This window comes from Abramis brama (assembly GCF_963993115.1).
Source record: "Abramis brama genome assembly, chromosome: 1".
In the NCBI taxonomy this organism is placed as follows: Eukaryota; Metazoa; Chordata; class Actinopteri; order Cypriniformes; family Leuciscidae; genus Abramis; species Abramis brama.
Window position 1 is genome coordinate 47,190,104 of NC_139963.1, and position 22,555 is coordinate 47,212,658.

At 40.5% G+C, this 22,555-nt stretch overlaps 2 protein-coding genes and 2 long non-coding RNA genes across 4 annotated transcripts in view; 2 read left to right on the top strand and 2 right to left on the bottom strand.

Annotated features, from left to right (window-relative positions):
• LOC311079747 (zinc-binding protein A33-like) overlaps positions 1-22,555 on the bottom strand; it is a 270,005-nt gene that overhangs the window by 19,627 nt on the left and 227,823 nt on the right. The window lies entirely within an intron of this gene.
• On the top strand, positions 7,671-11,042 carry LOC311083275. Its single transcript, XR_014606261.1, has 3 exons — positions 7,671-7,960; positions 8,370-8,848; positions 9,718-11,042. It is a non-coding gene; the product is annotated as an uncharacterized lncRNA (long non-coding RNA).
• LOC311083838 lies at positions 11,135-20,231 on the bottom strand. The gene is made up of 3 exons (XR_014606372.1): positions 20,204-20,231; positions 11,383-11,497; positions 11,135-11,297 (listed from the first exon to the last, which is right to left on the bottom strand). It is a non-coding gene; the product is annotated as an uncharacterized lncRNA (long non-coding RNA).
• The window catches only part of LOC311077526 (uncharacterized protein), a 31,491-nt gene continuing 31,195 nt past the window's right edge, over positions 22,260-22,555 (top strand). The window contains exon 1 of the mRNA XM_084106063.1: positions 22,260-22,372. Coding sequence (XP_083962189.1) covers positions 22,349-22,372 — 24 coding nt within the window. The 5' untranslated portion in view covers positions 22,260-22,348. The remainder of the gene's footprint in view (positions 22,373-22,555) is intronic.

The following is a 22,555-nucleotide window of genomic DNA, read 5'->3' on the forward strand; positions in this document are numbered from 1 at the left end:
TGAATAGTCCTAATTGAAAGAAAACAAGTTGACAAAAAGATTGAATCCAATATTGGGTGATAATATAGCATAATAAGTTATGTATAAGCTATTTTTTATAGGCCAGCCATTTTTGTCTGGGAACATCAAGTGTTATAGGGTTTTGAATACAAACTGAGGGTTAAATACCCAGTCATACAATTAATATAAAGAATACAAATTATTTCAGGAAAATACAATATTTGCCATATGCAATTCATAGGCTATACGTGTACGTTATTCATCACATCATATTGATATTCGTACCGCCATTAAATTGCCACAACTTAATGTTTAAATTAATTTATCACAGAGATAAATTAAACACACACTGTTAGGCTTTTATTTGTGCCGTAACATGAAACTGTCTATGGAATATACTGTATGGTGGCTGTTGCGTCCGAGGAAGCTTCTTTTTACAGGGTTTTGGCTGCTTTATTTTCTACTAAACACCAGATGGCGCTGTTCTCAACACTCTCGAAGCTTTGACTCTATTCCGGCACAATCAGGAGAAAGCCTTCATGAGACTTGCATCCCTACTTTGTGCATGTCTAAAACTTGACCGAATAAAATAATAAAAAAGAATACGTAAATGTACAGTAGTTATACATTCACTGTAATACTGCTACTGCATTTTAATTAAAGCAACATTCAGCATATCATCAGTGTTTCTTGTTCTTCTGGACTGAAGCACAGTCTCTACTCTTCAGCACAATGGAGACCCACAAAACTCAGATAACAGAAATACTTTTTATCCCAACAGAACATTAAACACTAACAGATCTCTCAAGATCTCAGCAGAGGAGAGTGCTTACTAGCTTTACTTAAGTGACTATGTGCAACCCACCTTTCCCACTCTGAAACCCACACCAAAAATGAGTCACAACCTCAAATACAGTTTGCAAATCTCTTTGTTAGACTATCTACCTATAATAGTAAATGGAAAGTCCCCACCATGACTGCAAAAATTATGCACATTTTACATTTTACTGCACCTTAAAAAGGATTATAATTCATACAAAACATAGTGTTTCACACATATTTCTGTGATGGGTAAGTTTAGGGGCAGGAGTTGGGTTAGGCCATAGAAAATATTAACCTGATATTATATGCAATATCCTCACTAAGATAGTCACACAAATGTGTGTGTGTGTGTGTGTGTGTGTGTGAGAGAGAGAGAGAGAGAGAGAGGGGGGGGGGAGTGTGTGTGTGTGTGTGTGTGTGTGTGTGTGTGAGAGAGAGAGAGAGAGAGAGAGAGAGAGTGAGTGAGTGAGTGAGTGAGTGAGTGAGTGAGTGAGTGAGTGAGTGAGTGAGAGAGTAAGAGTGTGTGTGGTTGTGTGGGTACAATGAGCAAAGGAAATGCATTATGTTTCTTGTAAGTGTCTGTGCTTATTTCAAAGAATATATCATTTGTTAATGTGGATTTAAAAACTCTGTCTGGACATGCATAGTTAATTTTCTTTATTTTCTTTGAAACATTATATATTAAACATGTTTCTTGTGGTCTGAATATATTTATGCAATAAATTGTTGCATATTTTTTTAACATTTGAAAACACACACTGGTTCCAAATTTATCAGATCAGTAGAACAATTTGAGTGAAACATATATATATATATGTGTGTGTGTGTGTGTGTGTGGGGGGGGGGGGGGTGTTTCTGTAGAATCTGAACTCAGTTCAGGAGGAAGTAAAATATCAGAGAACAGCAGAGAAACAAGAAGCTCTGAGAGACTCTCTCTACAGCATTACACAGATTCCCCTCACAACATGTGACATTATCATGAGGTCCAAACATCCCTGACGACTCGCATACAAATTCAGATGCACATCCTTTCATCACTAATGATTGTGGAAAAGGTGCTGTGAAAAATAAAGGTGCTGTTAATATGGAGAGAGAATTGTGTCTTTATTACATGCAAGAAAATAAATCTGAGAGAGAAAAAAAAGTTTGAGAGAAAAAGTTATCACACTGATAGCAAAAAAGCATTTTATGAGAGAAAAAAAATATTTGAGAGAAAAAGTTTTCATACCAATAGCAAAAAATTATAATATTTGAGACTAAAAAATTTTTTGAGAGAAAGTATTTTCTCAGAACAAAAAAAAATATGAATTCGATTTTTTTTTTATTATTTCTGAGAAAAAAAAATCTCTCTCAAAATACTTTGAAAAAAACTCATATATATATATATATTTTTTGCTATCAGTGTGAAAACATTTTCTCTAAAAAAAAAAAAGTGTTTCTCTCAAAACGCTTTTCTTTGCTCTTGATGCAATTTCTTGCTCTGGTGTCTATGGGGTTAGATTTCTAACCCCATAGGTGTCAGGATTCTGCTTTGACTGTGAGAATTGTGTCATGGGCGGGGCCACGATCCTATTGGCCAGTCGGGTGAGCATCGTCTTGTCTTGGGAGTCGAACTGAATCATTATACCATTGTTCGGTTCACCGGCATAGATTCCGCCTCTGCTAGTTGAGCACGAACACTCCAATGTTTGGGTAAAATGATTCACGGTGATCATACGCCTGGTTCAGATTACAAGAATTTTGTGTCTGTTACGATAGTCACGGTGTCAGATTACACGATTTTGACTCCTTAAAATCCTGTCATGTCGTGGATGGACAAGACATATGTCAGATTACACGTTGCTTTCCGACCAGTCACCGCGAGCCGTCTCACGCACACACAGGCACTCACTCAAGTACACACAGACACGCACTGTGCTCGCTCGCTCACTCATTAAGCGTTGACGCTGATGCCCCGTGTGAACGTACCGTGAGTGAGCGAGCGAGCACAGTCACTCGCGCGCGCGCGCGCACACACACACACACTCACACTGTAGCTCGCTCACTCACTCGCGCACACACACTCACACACACTGTAGCTCGCTCCCTCACTCGCGCACACACAATCGCTCACTCGCACACACACAATTGCTCTCGCACGCACACACACACACACTCGCTGTTGCACTCACTCTGACTCACATAGTCACTCTTGGCGGAACCCGTCGCTCGGAACCGAGCAAGCCCTGGTGAAAAAAAAGTATACTTTATTATATTTGAAATATATTCCCTTTTTCAATAGTACATTGCAAATATATTTAAAAAAAATATACTATCTTTAAATATATTAAAAGTATATTAGCATCATGCTTTTTATCTATTTTTATAATACAACTTTTAACACACTTTAAAATAATAGTACTTTAGTATATTTTCTAAAAATATATTTAAAAACAAGCATACTTTTAACATATTTCTAACAAGTGCACTATAAGTACATTGGTAATAAATATATGCTTAATTACACTTTTAAGAAATATGCTAAAAACAAGCATACTTTTAATATATTTCTAACTAGTGCACTATAAGTACATTGGTAATAAATATATGCTTAATTACATTTTTAAGAAATATGCTAAAATCAAGCATACTTTCAATATATTTCTAACAAGTGCACTATAAGTACATTGGTAATAAATATATGCTTAATTACATTTTTAAGAAATATGCTAAAATCAAGCATACTTTCAATATATTTCTAACAAGTGCACTATAAGTACATTGGTAATAAATATATGCTTAATTACACTTTTAAGAAATATGCTTAAAACAAGCATACTTTTAATATATTTCTAACTAGTGCACTATAAGTAGCCTACATTGGTAATAAATATATGCTTAATTACATTTTTAAGAAATATGCTAAAAACAAGCATACTTTCAATATATTTCTAACAAGTGCACTATAAGTACATTGATAATAAATGTATGCTTAAATACACTTTAAAAAAAATGCTAAAAACAAGCATACTTTTAATATATTTCTAACAAGTGCACTATAAGTACATTGGTAATAAATATATGATTAATTACACTTTTAAGAAATATGCTAAAAACAAGCACACGTTTAACATATTTCTAAAAAGTACACTACAAGTCCTTTTAAGTTTTTGTGTATTTAAAGAAAACATACTTATGTTGATCTACTTAAAATAGATTTGAGTATGCAGTGTACAAATGGCTACTTTTGTAATTGTGATTTAAGTATTTTTAATTTAAGTTTATACAATGTTAAAGATAGGCACAATGTACAATAAACACAAATCCATTACAAATTTTACATCAACAATCACACCATTGGAACACACAAGAAAATGTGTTTTCTACTGTACAGAAAGTGGCAGCTACTGGATTGTGATGTCACAAGTGGCCGTTTAACATGCAGCCAAGTAAACACTGGCCTGAAATGGAAGTTCACTCACTAGGGTAGGTAATCCTGTTCAGAAACACTTTTTTTTATACTGGGTGAAATGGTCCTTCCATCCTGAGAGTAGTCAATACATTATGTGTTCAGAAAAAGGAATGAAAAAAATCAGACCTCTGTAGCAGCTGCAGGACAGTAAAAACTCTGACCAATCACTGCCATTCGGTGCGAATGTAAAGAACCAATCAGATGCCTTCATGTCTCGTGCCCGAGCCCCACTGCGTGCGCTGCCCTGCGTGCACTCATCACATGTCACCGTTCCGGTGTTACAATATATTCAGTTCCTGAAATATTTGGTTCCAATGGGTGGAGCTATCATGAATATTCACGAGACCATTAGCGTGGGCGGGGCGACAAATACAAGCGAGTGGAACAGAAATTATTAGCGTGAGCGCCTCAGATCGCGTCCTAAACTATAACTATTCGTTTCTGAGATTAAGCTTTTTAAATGTCTATTATTGTATGTTTAAATAAATATTTACAGATATATTCTTGTGTTTTGATTCTGTCTCCCAAAGTTGTCTGTAGGTTATTATTGAAATAGCTTTTATATGATATATGATAACTCAAGACAACATACGAACTTGGAGTTGCATGTTGTTGGAAGCTTTTTGGATGTTGCTTTACGCTTAACTGAAAATCTTTTTGATACACAACTGTCAAAGGTTATCATAAATGTTAGGCTTCAGTTGCTTTAACAGTTGTTTTCTAGCAATGCTTTAGAACGTTGGTCAAATTAAGTGATAATTATTTCAATTGTATTGATGTATACATAGCAAGGTCCAACTAAAGTAATGTTATACTCAGTTTGTGCAATTTGTCGTTTTGAATGTACCATTCCAAAGGTAAGTGCACCTAATTGTAATAAAACAGAGACAAAACTCTAGCAAATTGATTCATTTAATTTTGTTTTTTATTTGACACTGCCTAATTTCATATTTTCTTTCATTAATATCATGCATGGGAGTGCAAAATTAAGGGTGTTTACATCTAGGGCAAATAAAAACCTCACTGTATAATATAGTATAAGACCTCATCTAAAAGTAGTATGTTTTGATCATAAAGAGACAGAGAAATCACTAAGTGTTACTTAACTCACCTCTCATTGTATAGGTCTGTGCCCTTTTAAGGACATATTTTTCATTTTTTTTTTAGAAACACCATGAGGAACCTTTCCAGATTCTTTAAATTCATACAAGGTTTTAAACATTTCCTTATCTATATTGACAGCCAAAATGACAAATTCAACAAAGATGGGTAGGTTTATATACATGAATTGTGGTTAAGACGCGTTATTCTAAAACATCACCATAACTAATTGGATGATGAATGCTTTGCAAACTATATGTAATGAACCAATTATTTATTGGCCAAAGCTGTACAATAGTAAATTGCACCGAAATAGAGATCAGAAAAGAAGTTTCTCAGGTGTGGTGGGATATGGACATATAATTAAAAATTATTCTCATTTAAAGAATATAATACATATAATTTTTATAATATAAAACATTATGCATAAAGTTATCTACCTATCCTAAATACATATACATATATACATGTTTAGTGTTTCAGATGTGCTTTCCCCCATCATGTTTGTGGATGATACAACCCTTGTTCTTTCACATTCACATTTTAGTACGTTAATGAGCAATGCAAATGTTGGCTTAGTTGCTTACACTGCTTGGTTCACGTTAAACAAATTATCTTTAAATATTAAGAAATGTAATTTTGTTATTTTCAGTGGCAAAAAAAACATACAACAAAGAACTAGCGCAAATTAGAATTGGGCCTGTTGAGATGCTTCAGTTAACAACAACAACAAATTTTTAGGAGTTATTATTGATGAAGGTTTGAGTTGGAGAGGACACATAGACTATGTTTGTGGCAAAATTAACAAGTCAATTGGCATAATAAGGAGGATTAGTCATCTTGTTACTCCAAAATGTCTCCGTACCCTATATTACAGTTTAATCTATCCGTATTTGTCTTATTCTAACATGGTGTGGGGGAGCACATTTCCTACAAAGCTACATAAAATTTTAATTCTCCAGAAACGGTTTGTCAGGATAGCGACTCGTTCAGGTTCCCAGACATCTTCAGCTATGTTATTTAAGAAACTGCAGATTTTTTACATTTTTGACATTAACACCTTCCAAATATGTGTTTTCATGTACAAATTATATATAATATTTTCATTGGAAGGTTAGATTCCTGGTCAGTTCATGTTATACTTTAAAGCTAACTCAGCTGTTCATGCCCATAATACCAGGCAGGTAATGGATCTCCATCCTCCAAACTTTACCACATGTAGAGGCCAATTTTCAATAAGATTTAAAGGTACACAGATATGGAATAGATTTTCTCATGAGGCGAGACAATGCACCTCAGTAGAGAGTTTTAAAAGAGTTTTAAGAGGTCTGCTAATGAACTAGTTTGTGCACTTGGTTGTTTCTATATTTTTTTGTATTTTTATTTTACTGAGAAGTGCTTGCTGTTTTATCACCAGTATTATCATGACATATTTTGTTTGTTTTTTTCTTTTTTTCTTTTATTAATGTTTGTATGAGTTGTATTATATTGTGTTTGCATTCTTTGGTTATTTTTTATCTTTCTTTGGTGGAGGCTTTAGATAAGCCATACTGGCTTTTTGCCTTCTCCGGCACTGCATCAGTTTGTCCTTGGTGTTGTACTTCCTTTAATTTGTGCAAATAAATTAATAAAAAAAAATATACATACATAAAATTGATAAACAAAAAAATTTTCCTCAACATATTTCTGTGTAAAAATGATTAAGTTTTTTTTTAAAGCAGTCACTCATTAACTCGAAATTACTTTAATAGTAAGATACAGTGTCTTAAAATGACATATTTTATTTATATTCATCTGTAAAAACGTGAATGTTAGACAAGAGAAAAACATGGGATCAAGGACAAAATTAATACAGCAGGACTAAAAAAATATTTACTATATTATTCAAATATGTATTTATGAATATACCTTTCCTTAATATTTCGGTAGCCTATACCCATGCCTTCTACACCAGTGTGTTGTTGTGTTCACTTGTTTACAAAAAGATTTCATAAGAAAAGAATGATAACATTACTAAACTGATAAGATGTAGGCCTAATTTTTATGATTAGCCTAATGGTTAGTCATTATTATCAATTAATTTGACCAACGTTCTAAAGCATTGCTAGAGAAAACACCTGTTAATGCATCTGAAGCTTAACATTTATGATAACCTTTGATAAAGTAAAGGTTGTGTATCAAAAAGATTTCCAGTTGAGTAAAGCAACATCCAAAGCATGGAACATGCAACTCCAAGTTTGTATCTTTTTTTACAGTCTATGATTGGAACCAAATATTTCAGGAACTGAATATATTGTAACACCGGAAACATTCAGCTCACTACACCGAGTAAGCAGGAGTTTGCGGCACAATGGAAGAGAAAATGCAGCAAAATCTACCAATGCCAGCTTTGCTGGTAACTGCTCGCCCTGATAAAAAGCCTAAAAAAAAGAAAATCGGAGGCAGAAAAGGCTGCAACGAAACAGGCACTGGATAAAGCCAGAGAACAAACTTGCGTCAACATTGCAGCATTTGAATGGTGGAGACAACTGAGGGAGCAAAAGTGATGAAAAGCGATGCCGAGGTTGCGTTCTTTCTGCTGAACAGGTAATTATTTGTTTTGCTTCGGGGGGATTTGTTATTTCCATGATATATGTTACGTTAGGCCACGTAGCTACTTTTGTAGCTAGTGCTAACTAGCAATGCTAACATTAGCTTCTCTGTCGGTGTAAGCCAGTTGCGTTACAGGTCTGCTTATCTGACTTTTAGGACATGCCATTTTGAACATATTGCACAGCCATAGTTGCAAGTGTCTGCATTATAATTGTGATAAAATGACGTTAATATTGCTTATAAACGGGACAACTGTGGTGATGTGGCATATGTGTTTTGTTAGCTACGAGAAGAAATGTTTGTTACTGTGTGAAATGGAAACAAAGTTTTGTTGTCATTCTTTGTGTGTCTTTGAGATGCAGTAATTATTGTCAGATGTGTAATTGTGATATTCTTCCTAAAGGTAAATCACTGCCAAAGGAGTAGATCACCACAGCAGACGACGCCTCATGCAAAGCCTGACCTGTCAGCCATCCCTGGACACTCCTTTTCTTATATATTTATTTCTTATTTATTATATGTAAATACAGATTGTTTATGACAATCAAAAGCAGCGAAAGTACAGATACTTGTGTAAAAAAGTATTTCTCTTAGGTCTCTCTTGTTCGTTTTAAAAAAAAAAATAAAAAAAAAGTGTTATACCACATTCATTGTCATTATTCATTTAGCATGTAAGGAGGTAAGAAAAGTAATAGCTTGTTTATGCTGAAATGGTAAAGGAAAGGAAAGGCATTTATCGTTTCAAAATATTTATTCCAACATGACAAAAATACTCTGCTTTCCTGTGACCTGCAGCTGACTCCGACTGTGGATGCGCGTTCATGTTTGTGGGGGCGTAGCTTTGGATGGAGTACTGACGGGAGGGGGTGGAGCTTAGAAGAGGTGCCGCTTTCAAATCTTGCTAGCTCTCCAACATTACCTACTATAGCTTTAAAGTATATTGTACAAAGTATAGCTAAGTAATATTTGTTTATTAATGTGCATTTGTTATTGATGACAAAGTGTGCTATTTGTAGTATTTGGATTAAGCCAAAGGTATTACGGAGAATATCATTTTTACTCAAAAATAATAGACTTGTATATTGCTCGTAATGATTTTGTAATGTACTTGTAACACAGATAAAGTACACTTTATTATCACTTATCAAGTATGTAAATAGTCCCTACACAGGCATATACTTAAAGTATACTAAGTATACTTGAAGTTGTTCCAATTTAGCACACAAAAGTACACTAAATAGACTTAAAGTTATGCTTTACTACAATTTAAATGCAACTAAAATATACTTAGTACAAAATTAGTTGTTTCAAAATAGCACACTTAAAGTTAACTAATCCTTAACACACTTGAAGTATACTTATAATTAGTGTGGCTGCAAGTATACTTAGTATATATTTTTAATAAATTTACGGTATATTTCTTGTATGTTTCGAAGACACTTGTAATTAATTTGTAATGTACTTGTAACACAAATAAAGTACACTTTAATACACTAATCAAGTATGTAACTAGTCCCTACACAGGCATATACTTAAAATATACTAAATATACTTAAAGTTGTTCCAATTTAGTACACTAAATACATTTAAAGTTATGCTTTACTACAACTTCATTACTACTAAAATATACTTAGTACAAAATTAGTTGTTTCAAAATAGCACACTTTAAGTTAACTAATCATTAACACACTTGAAGTATACTAATAATTAGTCTGGCTTCAAGTGTACTTAACATATTTTTTTTTCACCAGGGAGGACCGTTATGCCGGGGTTTCGCCTGGAAAGCTCTATAGAAATCTGGCACTCTGTCGAACGAAGTTAAACTGAGAGAGCGTGACGTTCACAGACACCAGAATGAACGAGTTTACAATAATGTTCATCAGGCAGTAATACAGTATGCTACTTTCAGTTCACGTGTTCACCCAAAATATGAACTATTGTTCAATGAACCGTTCAGGCACAACAATAGTGCTCAATAGCATCTGAGATACAGATGCTAAACACATGAATAAAAATCCTTTTAGGTTATAGTTAAGTTATAGGTTCAAACAGGAAATGTATTGACCTTAAAACAAAATTGTTTATTCTGAGTCCGAGTAAAACTGTACAGGAGGTTGTATATGATGAACTAGGGCTGGGCCTGGGCGATATATCGCACGATATTGTTATGCGCATCTCGTCGTTAGTAGTAAATCGCCATCTCCTGCTTTCAGATGAAGCGGCATTAACACAGAGTCGTAGTTCACTGACAAGCTGAGCAATATCGCATTAATTATCGCAGGCAATACGTCCGTGATCTAAGATCACCGTGAATCATCTTACCCAAACATTGGAGTGTCCTTGCTCAACTAGCAGAGGCGGCATCTATGCCGGTGAACCGAACAATGGTATAATGATTCAGTTCGACTCCCAAGACAAGACGATGCTCACCCGACTGGCCAATAGGATCGTGGCCCCGCCCATGACACAATTCTCACAGTCAAAGCAGAATCCTCCATGTATGTATCGCTGCAGCCCAGAGACCTGCAGGTGGGAGGAGCTTACGCCGCAAGTGGGAGGAGCTTATGCCGCAAGTAGGAGGGATTTCAGAAATGTGCAAGTAGGAGGAGTTTACGCCGCAAGTGGGAGGAGCTTATGCGGAAATCCCCAAGCTGTCATTGCCGAGGACGGCGGTGAATGAGTATGGCAGGAAGTAGCGACAGTAATGAAAATAAACGATAAAATATTACATTCCTCATCATGGTCTGATTTCTTACAGCTTTGTTATTATTGTGTGTGTCCAATACCACTCACTGTCAATGATGAAGTCACGTCTTTACACATTTTACCATACTTAAAGTGATGGTGTTGTAAATTAATCAGGCTTTAGGCCTTATTCAAGCATATTTCTGAATATTAGATATATATTCTACAATTCTACAGTATCAAGTAAATGAACATATTAAAATGTAATGCAATTGGACTGAAGTGAATGTGTAAATATATGAAAAAAATTTGGCTAATGTAAAAAAAACAAAAACAAAGTTACCATCACTGCATATTTTTTTTAAATAGCAGACTAATGTTCTTCTGAACGTGTTACACATACATTACATTTAAATCTCAGGGTGGATAAATTATTTTTTTCAATGAATAAAATCATGTACAAGTCACTCAGAATTGATTGCAAAAGTGTTTATTTTATTATTTTTAGTCTTTTTTTGTTATTTGTAAGGACACTATATCAGCTCATAATAACTGATCTGCATGCAGTGAAAACTGCAAAATCCAGGGTGGAAGGTTTCTGAATAAATGCCCTGGAGCTCGCTTCGCTTTCCCTTCCCAGCATAACCTGGTGGATACACAAGAAGCACAATAAGAACTAGGGTTCCTTTAGACTAACTAGTTTATTCATCACCAATTTACACAAAATGTACCAGGTGTGCAGCATTTGTACTCAAACCCACACTCACTCCAAACAAGTGGAGATTGAGTACATCCTCCAGAAGAGCTGTTTGTAATGAGACCACTTATTTTTCCAGCATGCAACACCTGAGGTGAAACAAAAATATGAACATAACATTTAACATTATCAATGATGTTCTTATTATGCATTTTATTTTTTAATGTCAATATTTACTTTCTAGCCATAAGAAGCACAATAACATGCGTTTCACATGTATTTCACTGACTGTTATGAGTAATACATACATTTTATAAAATAATTATGATATTAAAACAAATGTTTCAATTACATTACATTACATTGTGGATTACGGAGAAAAAAAGCATAACTACAATGAAAACAAGTTTTAAAAGAATTGCATACTTTGTACAACTTGTGCATCCTTGAGGACATTTTTGTCCTTTTCAGTTTTGTTTTTTTGATCACTTTGCCTGTGTTAATGCTAACTGCATAAAATTTGGCACAGGTGTGTATTTTTATTGGAATTTTACTATTTCATCTCCATTTCCTTTAAAAAAATCTATTTTGCACTCTATACTTCCTCTCAGTGCCTTTTGGACAAAAATGGCCCCATTGAAACCCATTAAAACTGCATTTTTTAATCCCTGTGCCGTTTAACTATAAAATGATGCAATCTTTTTTAATAGGCTTTCATTCTGTTGGCAAGGCTTCAAAATGCCTTTCAAAATGCCTTTAAAATGCCTTTTACATTTTTACAAATTTTTATCAGATGGTGCCATTTTTTCAGGTTAGGCCTATAAAGCAAATACTCGCTTTATTCCTGTTTTCTGTTTCGGCATATTATAGAGCCAACTGGATAAATTATGCAACGATAATTGTGTGGGTGTGTTGGTATGGATGTCTAAGTGTGGTTTGTATGTGTGTAATAAAATAAAAAGGTTGTTTGTGTGCTTGTAATATTTGAGACAGAAAAACTCAACTGCAAATCGAAAATCCAATCACTGTGTTCACCAGTGGAGTTATGCTGGCATCCAATGGGGAAAGTTTGGTACTGCGGCCAAACAAAATCTTACTGAAAGCTCATTTTTTGAGATATCATCCTCAAATTCGGAACACAACCTGTTTAGATTTATGGCTTTGAATTTATATCAGTTTTAGAGTTCAAAATGTTTCATAAAATATATATTTTATATAAAATATTGATTATAATGTTTATAAATATTTTTCATAAATTTAAACTTCTATAACATTTTTTTGGTTGCACTTTTTTCCAATTTTTTCACTTCAACAACAATCTGCCAAGGGTCTTCTTTAAAATGAGACCAAACTTAAGTATTTGCTCCCAAGCATAACATTTTTATGAGAGTTTTTTGACTTGGACATTTTTGTCCCTTTTGGACCTATGTGTAAGTTTTTTCTTTTTTTTAATGTTAACTGCATTAATTTTGGCAGTTAATTAGGTGTCTATTTTTATTGAAATTTTACTATTTCACCCCCATTTCATTTGAAAAAAAAATGTTGCACTAGTTACACAAAATACTTATTTATATTTTAGATAAAATATTGATTATAATGTTCATAAATATTTTTCATAAACTTAAACTTCTATAACATTTTTTTGGTTGCACTTTTTTCACTTCAACAACAATCTGCCAAGGGTCTTCTTTAAAGGAGAACGTACTCGGTTACTAACGTAACCTCGGTTCTCTCTAGAAGAGGGAACGAGTACTGCGTTGAAAACGCTAGGGGAAAAACTCTTTTTCACGAAATACTGAAGCAAAAAATTATCCTTTAATTTTGAAATAATGTAAAGCGCATTGCAGCAGCACGCAGCCATGGGCGAGACGGCTCGCTCGCTCATTGGCTGCTCTGCGGCAACTGCATAAGCCTATCGAGCGAGGCCTGTGGTGACGTCAGGCCAATGAGGGCGCTTCGCGCCCTCCTCGCCACTTCCCGCCGAAACGGGCGTGGCTTAGTCCTATAAAAGGAGCTCGAAAAGGCTGATTCACTGATTTTATTCATCGCCGAAGCGAACCAGAGTGAACCGTACGCACGGCCAGAAAACGCAGTACTCGTTCCCTCTTCTAGAGAGAACCGAGGTTACGTTAGTAACCGAGTACGTTCTCTTACGAGAGGTCTCTCGTACTGCGTTGAAAACGCTAGGGGAACCAGTGCAAAACGCCGTGCGTACTGTGATTAATCACCCATAAACCTGGAACCCAGGATTTATCAAGCACAAATCACTAGAGGGACTCACAGAGAGTCCTGGAACAGAAAAGGGAACCCTTCTGCCCTTATATGGTGACGTCCACTGACGCAGTAACATGACATCACATAGACAAGGCGGGGAGCCTGAACTAATGTGGGAATATGTGGGTCTTACGCAATACTGCCCAAATGATAGCCGGTAGCGCACTGCGCTCGCGGCCTCAGCGACCTAATCAGACCACTGATTTGATTAAACTGACAATAGCTTAGCCTGTAGAGCGGGGACCTCTAGGTTATAAAACCTAATAAATGTAGACGGCGAGGCCCAGCCTGCCGCCATACATATGTCTTGTAAGGAAATCCCACTAGACCAAGCCCACGATGAGGCAACGCCTCTCGTGGAATGCGCTCTGACACCCAACGGGCATTGAAGACCCTTGGCAGTGTAAGCTAGCGCTATAGCATCGACTATCCATCTGGACAGGCTTTGTTTCGAAACAGCCATTCCCTTGGAACGTCCACTGAACGAGACAAATAGCTGCTCAGTCTGTCTAAAGACAGAAGAGCGAGACACATAAGCTCTCAGGGTCCTTACAGGGCAGAGAAAACTTGAGTCCCCTTCCTCGTCTGACACCGGCAGGGCAGACAGGGAGATAACCTGAGCCCGAAACGGTGTGTTGAGGGATTTTGGCACATAACCGTGCCTAGGTTTGAGTATGACTCTCGAGTCACCTGGCCCAAACTCTAAGCACGGCGCGCTCACCGAGAGCGCGTGCAGGTCACCTACGCGCTTAACTGAAGCGAGAGCCAACAGAAACACTGTCTTGAATGACAGATGTTTGAGGCTAGCCGTTTGGATGGGCTCGAAAGGGGCACCTTTCATGGCCTCCAAAACTGTAGAGAGGTCCCACATAGGGACTGAAGGAGGTCTGGGAGGATTCAGCCTCCTCGCTCCTCTGAGGAAGCGGATGACTAGATCGTTCCTCCCTAATGACTGACCAAGCGTTGTTTCAGAGAACGCTGTAATAGCCGCCACATAGACTTTGAGCGTGGAAGGGGCTCTGCCCTTATCCAACAGCTCCTGTAGGAAGGAGAGAACCTCCGTCACCTCACAATCGAGGGGTGAAAAACCCCGAGCTGTGCACCAGCTGGAGAATACTGACCACTTTGAGGCGTAAAGCCGTCTGGTTGACGGTGCTCTAGCCTGAGTGATAGTGTCTAGCACCCTTACTGAGAGATCAGCGGGTACCCGTTGAGCGCCCACACGTGGAGGGACCACAACTCCGGGTGCGGATGCCAAATCGAACCCCTGGCCTGCGAGAGGAGGTCCCTCCTCAATGGCACTGGCCACGGGGCAGTATCTGCTAGCTGCATCAGGACTGGAAACCACGGCTGGTTCATCCAGAGCGGCGCTACGAGCAGCACTGAGCATTTCGTTTCCCTGATCCGTTCTAACACCTGAGGCAGGAGGGAGACGGGGGGAAAAGCATAGAGCGGACAGCGCGGCCACGTTCGGGACAGCGCGCTCTCCCTCTTGGAAAAGAACGCGGGGCAGTGAGCGTTTTCGTGGGACGCGAACAGGTCCACCTCCGCTCTGCCGAATCTCTCCCACAACAGCCGGACTGTTTGCGGGTGTAGAGACCATTCGCTCGTAGGAATGTTGTTCCTGGACAGTCTGTCTGGACCCAGATTCTGGATCCCTGGCACATGCACTGCTCTCAGCGAGCGCAAGTTGCGCTGAGCCCATAAAAGGAGGCGTTCCGCCAGCCTGTACAGGTTTAAGGATGTGAGACCGCCCTGGCGATTTATATAGGACACCACAGACATGTTGTCCGAACGGACTAAGACGTGTTGGTCCTTGATTTGGGGACGAAAACGCGTCAGCGCGTTGTCCACTGCCATCATTTCCAGGCAGTTGATATGTTGGAGCTTTTCGCGTTCTGACCACAGGCCGAAAAACGCTCTGCCCTCGAGCAGCGCTCCCCATCCCGATGTGGAGGCGTCTGTCGACACCACTAACACTCTCGAGGAAGTCCCCAGGCTTACACCTGATTGGTACCAGTCGCTCGACTTCCAGGGCTTTAGAGCTTTCACACAGCTCTGATTGACCCTGAGACGCAGCCAACCGGATGCCCACGCTCTGCGCGGTACCCGCTCTTTCAACCAGAACTGCAGAGGGCGCATGCGGAGCAAGCCCAGCTGGAGAACTGATGATGCTGAGGCCATAAGACCTAGCATCCTCTGAAATTTCCTGAGCGTGACGGTCGCGCCGCAGCGAAAAAGTTTCGCCGTGCGCTGAATGTCTAGCACGCGCTGTGGTGACAGCCGCGCTATCATAGACTGTGAGTCCAGAACTGTGCCCAGAAACGAAGTCGTTTGACTGGGGTTCAGCGAACTCTTCGTCCAGTTGACTCTGAGACCAAGATTCTCGAGGTGATCGAGTAAAATGGTCCTGTGCTCCACGAGCTCTGATCGCGATTGAGCTAGAATCAGCCAGTCGTCCAAATAGTTCAGCACTCGCATGCCTCTGAGTCTGAGAGGCGCGAGCGCTGCGTCCATGCACTTCGTAAATGTACGGGGTGCCAGGGATAAGCCGAACGGCAGGACTGTATACTGGTATGCCTGGCCCTCGAAAGCGAACCTCAAGTATCGCCTGTGACGCGACGCTATCTGTATTTGAAAATACGCGTCCTTCAGATCTATCGACATGAACCAGTCTCCTCTGCGAATTTGCGCGAGGATTTTCCTGGTCGTGAGCATTCTGAAACTGCGTTTCATTAATGCTTTGTTCAGCCGTCTTAGATCCAGTATGGGTCTGAAACCCCCGTCTTTTTTGGGAACCAGAAAATATCTGCTGTACAGCCCCTCTTCGCTTTGAGCCTGAGACACAGGCTCTATAGCCCCTTTGCTCAACAGTTTTGATATTTCGGCGCGAAGTAGGTGTGCTACTTCTGAATTCACCGTAGTCTCGACGCGCGCTGTGAAGCGGCGAAGACGTCGATAAAACTGTAGCGAGTAGCCTTTCTTTATAATGCCTAGCACCCATTCCGAAACCCCTGGAAGCGCTGCCCATGCGTCCGCATGGATGGCTAAGGGCTGGATGCGAAGCGCGCTCTGTTCGCTGGGCGACAGAGGTGCTTCGGTGTGCTGCAGCATAGGCGGGATGCCCGCGAGACTCGGGGCGGGGGGCGCGCTGATCACAGCGGGCAGAGCGCTCGTCCTCAACCCGACTACGGTGCTTAACCGAGTGAGGGAGGGCTGAGCGGGTCCCGGAGGACTCATGGTGTCTGTGAGTAAGTGTGGGCACGGGGAAGCGGGCACATTTACTGCTTTGGATGCACTGTCTGCCTGGGCAGAGCGAGCGCGCACAGGTTTCGTTTTTACAGAAACCCTGTGACATGTGTGACATAGCGTTTGTGGGCACTGGGAAGTGGGCACGTTTACTATGTTGTTTGCGCGATCGACCTGAGTCGATTTTATGGGTGCGCGCCCTATGTGAAGGGCTGTGCTTGTGTGTAGGGATGGGCACATAGGAGTGGACATCAGCGCTACATTTATTGCACCATCGGCCGTGGCCGGAATACCAGAAAATACACTCTTTACAGGATTTATCTGGGTAGCCGTAAAAACGGCTTTTGTGTGCAGGCAAGCGGGCAACTGTACGGGCTTGCGCGTTGCAGAAGACGCTGAGACAGTTGCAATTCCTGGGACTGAAACAGCGGCGCGCTTGGGTGAGAGTCCGGCCGCAGCGGGACTCACACACCGGCGCTTTCCTAGGCACGCTAGGATGTCTTCGGGGCTTCCGGTTTCACCACAATCCTCGGCCGCGGCCCACGGGGAGCGGGGCGACGGTTGGCAGAGCGAGAGCGGGGCCTCGAGCTGCGTTGCTGTCGGTGTTGCGACGAAGCAGCAGGAGGGGGAGGCTGTGGCTGAGAGCTCCGTGGGGCCGGTTTAGCACGGCTCGCTGAAGAGCTAGAGCGCTTCGGGAGGAAGTGCTTAAAGGCTTGAGACGCTTTCTGGACCTCGGCGAATCTCTCTACGAACTCGTTGACAGAGGATCCGAAGAGGCCGGCAGAAGATAGTGGGGCGTCGAGGAACGCGGTGCGCTCAGAATCAGCCATATCTGAGAGCGTTAGCCACAGATGTCTCTCAGCTACAGTGGCGGAAGCCATACACCGTCCCATGGCCTGTGCAGCGGACTTAGTAGCGCGGAGAGAAAGATCCGAAGCGCTCCTTAAGTCCGAGAGGCAGATCGCGTCAGGTCCCATCTCATCCAGTCGACGGAGAAGATCTCCCTGAAAGATCTGCAGTGTAGCCATGGTGTGTAGTGCAGACGCGGCTTGCCCAGCGGCGGAGAAGATTCGCGCGAGCAGCGTCGACGTCATGCGGCAGGCTTTAGATGGCAACACCGGTTTCGTCCGCCGTCCAGCAGAGGGCGGGCAAAGATGGGTCGCTATCGCCTGTTCCACCGGCGGAAGCGAATGGTAGCCTCTGTTTTTAGCATCGTCTAGCGTAGCGAATGCTGGTGAGACAGACGAACGTGTTCGAGCTGAGAAGGGAGCGCTCCAAGCCTTCGCAACTTCTTCATGAAGCTCAGGAAGAAAGGGGGCAGGCTTGGATTCCGGAGAAGTGCGCTCACCAGGGAGAAAGCTACCATCCAGTCGAGTCCGAGAAGGGGGCTCCGGAGCGGACCACTCAAGGCCGAGGCTCGCCGCGGCCAGCGAGAGTACACGCATCAGCTCCCTCTCGATGTTAGCTCTTCTGTTAGGTGTATGGGCAGGAAGCGCGAGATCCGCAGAGCTCGCCCAGTCTTCACTGCCCGAGGCTAACAGAGAGCACGAGTCATCATCCCCCGACGCGGCTTTAGAATCAGCTTCCTCTGCTGAAGCGGCGGCAGACAGCGGTCGCTGAGCACCAGGAAGTGATCCAGGCGAAACCGGTGAAGCAGGCGGGCGAACCGGCGAGCTTAGTCGGGTTGGAGAAGGCTCCGGGACCCGCTGAGAGCGGCGCTTCTTACGGCGCGGCAGTACAGCGGGAGATGCAGGCTCGGAGAATACTGCCAGGCGAGTCCTCAGAGTCACCATAGGCATAAGCTCGCAGTGAGGGCAGCCGCCGTCAGCGAGCGCGAGCGCTGCATGGTCTTCACCCAGGCAGGAGACACAGATGACGTGACGGTCTCCCTCGCTGAGTGGGGCTCGGCACGAGCCGCATTTTGAAGGCATCTTGAAAAAGACGCGAGCTCTTTTACGAGTGTATGTCGCAGGGCGAACACACACACACACAGAGAGTAAACAGAAAAAGGATATGGGCGCCGGAAAGCGCAGCAGGAACGGCAGTCGAAGGCGGCGTAGGCCAGCAGCTTCCGTGAGTGACTCGTCCCGCTGAAGTGCTTCTCAGACGACGCGTTGCTTCCTCTCGTGATCCAACGATGCGTGAGCTTCGCTGAAGAGATGAAAAATCAGTGAATCAGCCTTTTCGAGCTCCTTTTATAGGACTAAGCCACGCCCGTTTCGGCGGGAAGTGGCGAGGAGGGCGCGAAGCGCCCTCATTGGCCTGACGTCACCACAGGCCTCGCTCGATAGGCTTATGCAGTTGCCGCAGAGCAGCCAATGAGCGAGCGAGCCGTCTCGCCCATGGCTGCGTGCTGCTGCAATGCGCTTTACATTATTTCAAAATTAAAGGATAATTTTTTGCTTCAGTATTTCGTGAAAAAGAGTTTTTCCCCTAGCGTTTTCAACGCAGTACGAGAGACCTCTCGTAAGAGAACTCGGTAACTCTAGCGAACTCTAGTCACTTCTTCGCTGATTTTCCCTTTTGTTGTTGCATGTTTTCCCCACGAGCTCCCCCTACAGCTGTGGGAGGGTGTATATTTCACAACACGGTCGTAAAAAACTCACTTGCGGCGGCCTCCTCCCCTTCTCTACCGCTGCTCATGTGCGTTTGTTTTGATCGGAGCAAGCCAACTGTATCGCGTGGAGCTATGTCTACCGAGGTGGGTAATCTGGTAATACATCATACATGCGTGTGTGTTTATGTCGAATTGCCGTAAAGCAATTTGTGTTTCGCGCTCGTTCTCGTTCTAGTTCTCGCTTCTCACGAGACTTCCAATTTCTATCTTGCCGGGACGGTAGTGAACAAGTTGCAAGGTTGGTTTTCCGCCTGGGAACGCTGGGGGGAGCGGGGAAAGTCACCAATATCACCAGAACAGGTTGTTTAACCATCCAAATGATTTCTAGACAGTTTTATTAAGTTAAAAAAGTTACCAAGTTCTCCTTTAAAATGAGACCAAACTTAAGTATTTGCTCCCAAGCGTAACATTTTTATGAGAGTTTTTTGACTTGGACATTTTTGTCCCTTTTGGACCTACAAGTAAGTTTTTTTTTGTTGTTGTTAATGTTAACCATGAATTTTGAGCTATTATAGAGCCAGTTGGATAAATTATGAATTTGACATGGACATTTTTGTCCTCTTTGGACCTATGAGTAACTTTTTTAAATTGATGCACAAGGGTTAAGTTAGGAGTTGTATTCTGATATCAAATCCATTTACAAAACGTTTAAGACATTTACAATTTGAAAATCAATGCAGTCCTAAAACGTACAAAAATTACACTGCCACAATACCTTATTATGGTCTTCACGATCCATAATCTGGAGAGCAAATTGTAGAAATGGAACGCAGAAAAGATCTTGTCATGCACGTTACAGATTTTGTAATTTGTGTGCTACAAAAAAAACTACAGAAATTTATTTGGATACACTTTACCCTTATTCTTTTTTTAATACATCAAGACTAAAAACAGTGTACAAACGCCATTATGAAATGGTCTTTTTCAGAACTTATAATGCTTTTTTACAAAACTAAAAACTGTACAACAAGCTTACCCCCTTCATCTCAACGGCACGCTGACATGTGAAAGCGGTTTTCTTCTTTGTTTTCTGATGGATCGCAACAAAACTTACACATTACCGCCACCAACTGTGGAGCATAAACCAATAGCTACTACAACACAGGTGATACTAAATAAACCAATCAAAATCCTCTGGAAGTTTGTACAGCCCACTTGCGGCTAAAGCTCCACCCACTTGCTGCTAACCCACCCACTTGCAGCTGGCTCCGACCTCCGTTTATACCCTACTCGAATCCTGACACAAGAGCAAGAAATTGCATCGAGAGCAAAGAAAAGCGTTTTGAGAGAAACACTTTTTTTTTTTAGAGAAAATGTTTTCACACTGATAGCAAAAAATATATATTTGAGAGTTTTTTTCAAAGTATTTTGAGAGAGATTTTTTTTTCTCAGAAAAAAAAAAAAAAAATTCAAATATATATATATATTTTTTTTGTTCTGAGAAAATACTTTCTCTCAAAACTTTTTTTAGTCTCAAATATTATTATTTTTTGCTATTGGTATGAAAACTTTTTCTCTCAAACTTTTTTTTCTCTCTCAGATCATTTATTTTCTTGCATGTAATAAAGACACAATTCTCTCTCCATACACTGTTATATAAAACAGGAGTTAAACCATAACCGAAAGAAAAACTGAAGTGTCGTATAGCAACGCTACGTGTCATGTCTGGAATTATTGTATAAAGTATCCGATATACAGAAATAAATCATATTTGATGGCAATACAGGATAAAATAACTATTACATTTTCTTCATCCATCACTTAATTCGTACCGTTTGCAGTAAAGCAGTGATTCTCATTCCCCAAACAATCCACTGTCTGTCTGTGAGCAGCCCTCCGAGTTACAAGAGTAACATTTCTTCCCATTGGGTTGAGAGTTCAAGTCTGTGAAAGAAACAAAAGAACATTTTCATTTCTGTGAAACACTGAAATCAAACAACAGTTCCTCAGCTGTGGATCTAAATGAGCATTACAATAGAAAATAAACTATTTGAAAGTACTAAGGCAGCGTTCTAAAATATTAAATTATGAAACTTATACAAACTGGTTCCCGTGTGATATTAGTAAAATATCTGTTGGCTGGAAAGGGTTCCGTTTCGAGAACCAGAACCAGAACTAGTAGGTACACTTAAATGGGCATTAGGTCATAGCTAAATAAAGCATACCTGGGGCAGGGCTGTCATTGCACATGTAGGTGTCGCAGCACTGGAACTCAGTCTGGCCTATTATTAGGCCTATTATAAATTATGAATTAAACGTGTAACCTGTGTAATATAAAGGCTACAATAGTTATATTGTGACAAACACTACACACAAACAAAAAAAAAAAAAAAAACAGTCAAAAGAAAGACTGCACTGTATAAAAAACAAAAACAAACAAACAAAAAATACTGAGTGATATATAGATCAATAATAGGCTAATATAGAAATATTTTATTAGCCATATTTTGCCTTCTCAATATATAAGCTACAAGTATTAATAATTGATGCTCTTCAAAGTCTGTGAATTTCATGAGTAAAATGTTTCCTTTGCCAACGTCTACGCAGGCACTCGGGAAAACGGAAAAACGCATAGCCCCCTGTTTTATGGAAGTCCTAATAGCATGTCCCATTTTATATATCTTTATTTCTCATGATATTGACATAAGATATTTTTCTTATGATCTTAGTTGCGATCACGAGAAAACAAGAAAGAAAGAAAAATAATGAATGAGCCTCTTAGGCTTCCATATCTTAGTTAAAAACAACTCTCCCGTTTTGAAAATGCGCCAAAGGTTGGAAACGCCCAAACGCCCTGTCTTGTTCCTCAGAGTCCAGCAGTTTGGCACTTGAACTGCAAGAGAGAGATGCTGTCTGCAAGATGGCAGCTCAAATGGAGACAACGGTAAGAATATATTTCACCCTTCTCACTCAGTAAACTGACTGAAGAGGATGGTCTTATCAGACCTTTTTCTCCAGAGACACGCGCGCGCGCGCTGCCATTTTTGGAGGTTTCTCTGAACTTCCATTTTTGCGGTAACGTTACTTCTGTATATTTCAATGGCATCGCTGTCGATTAATTAGCTGG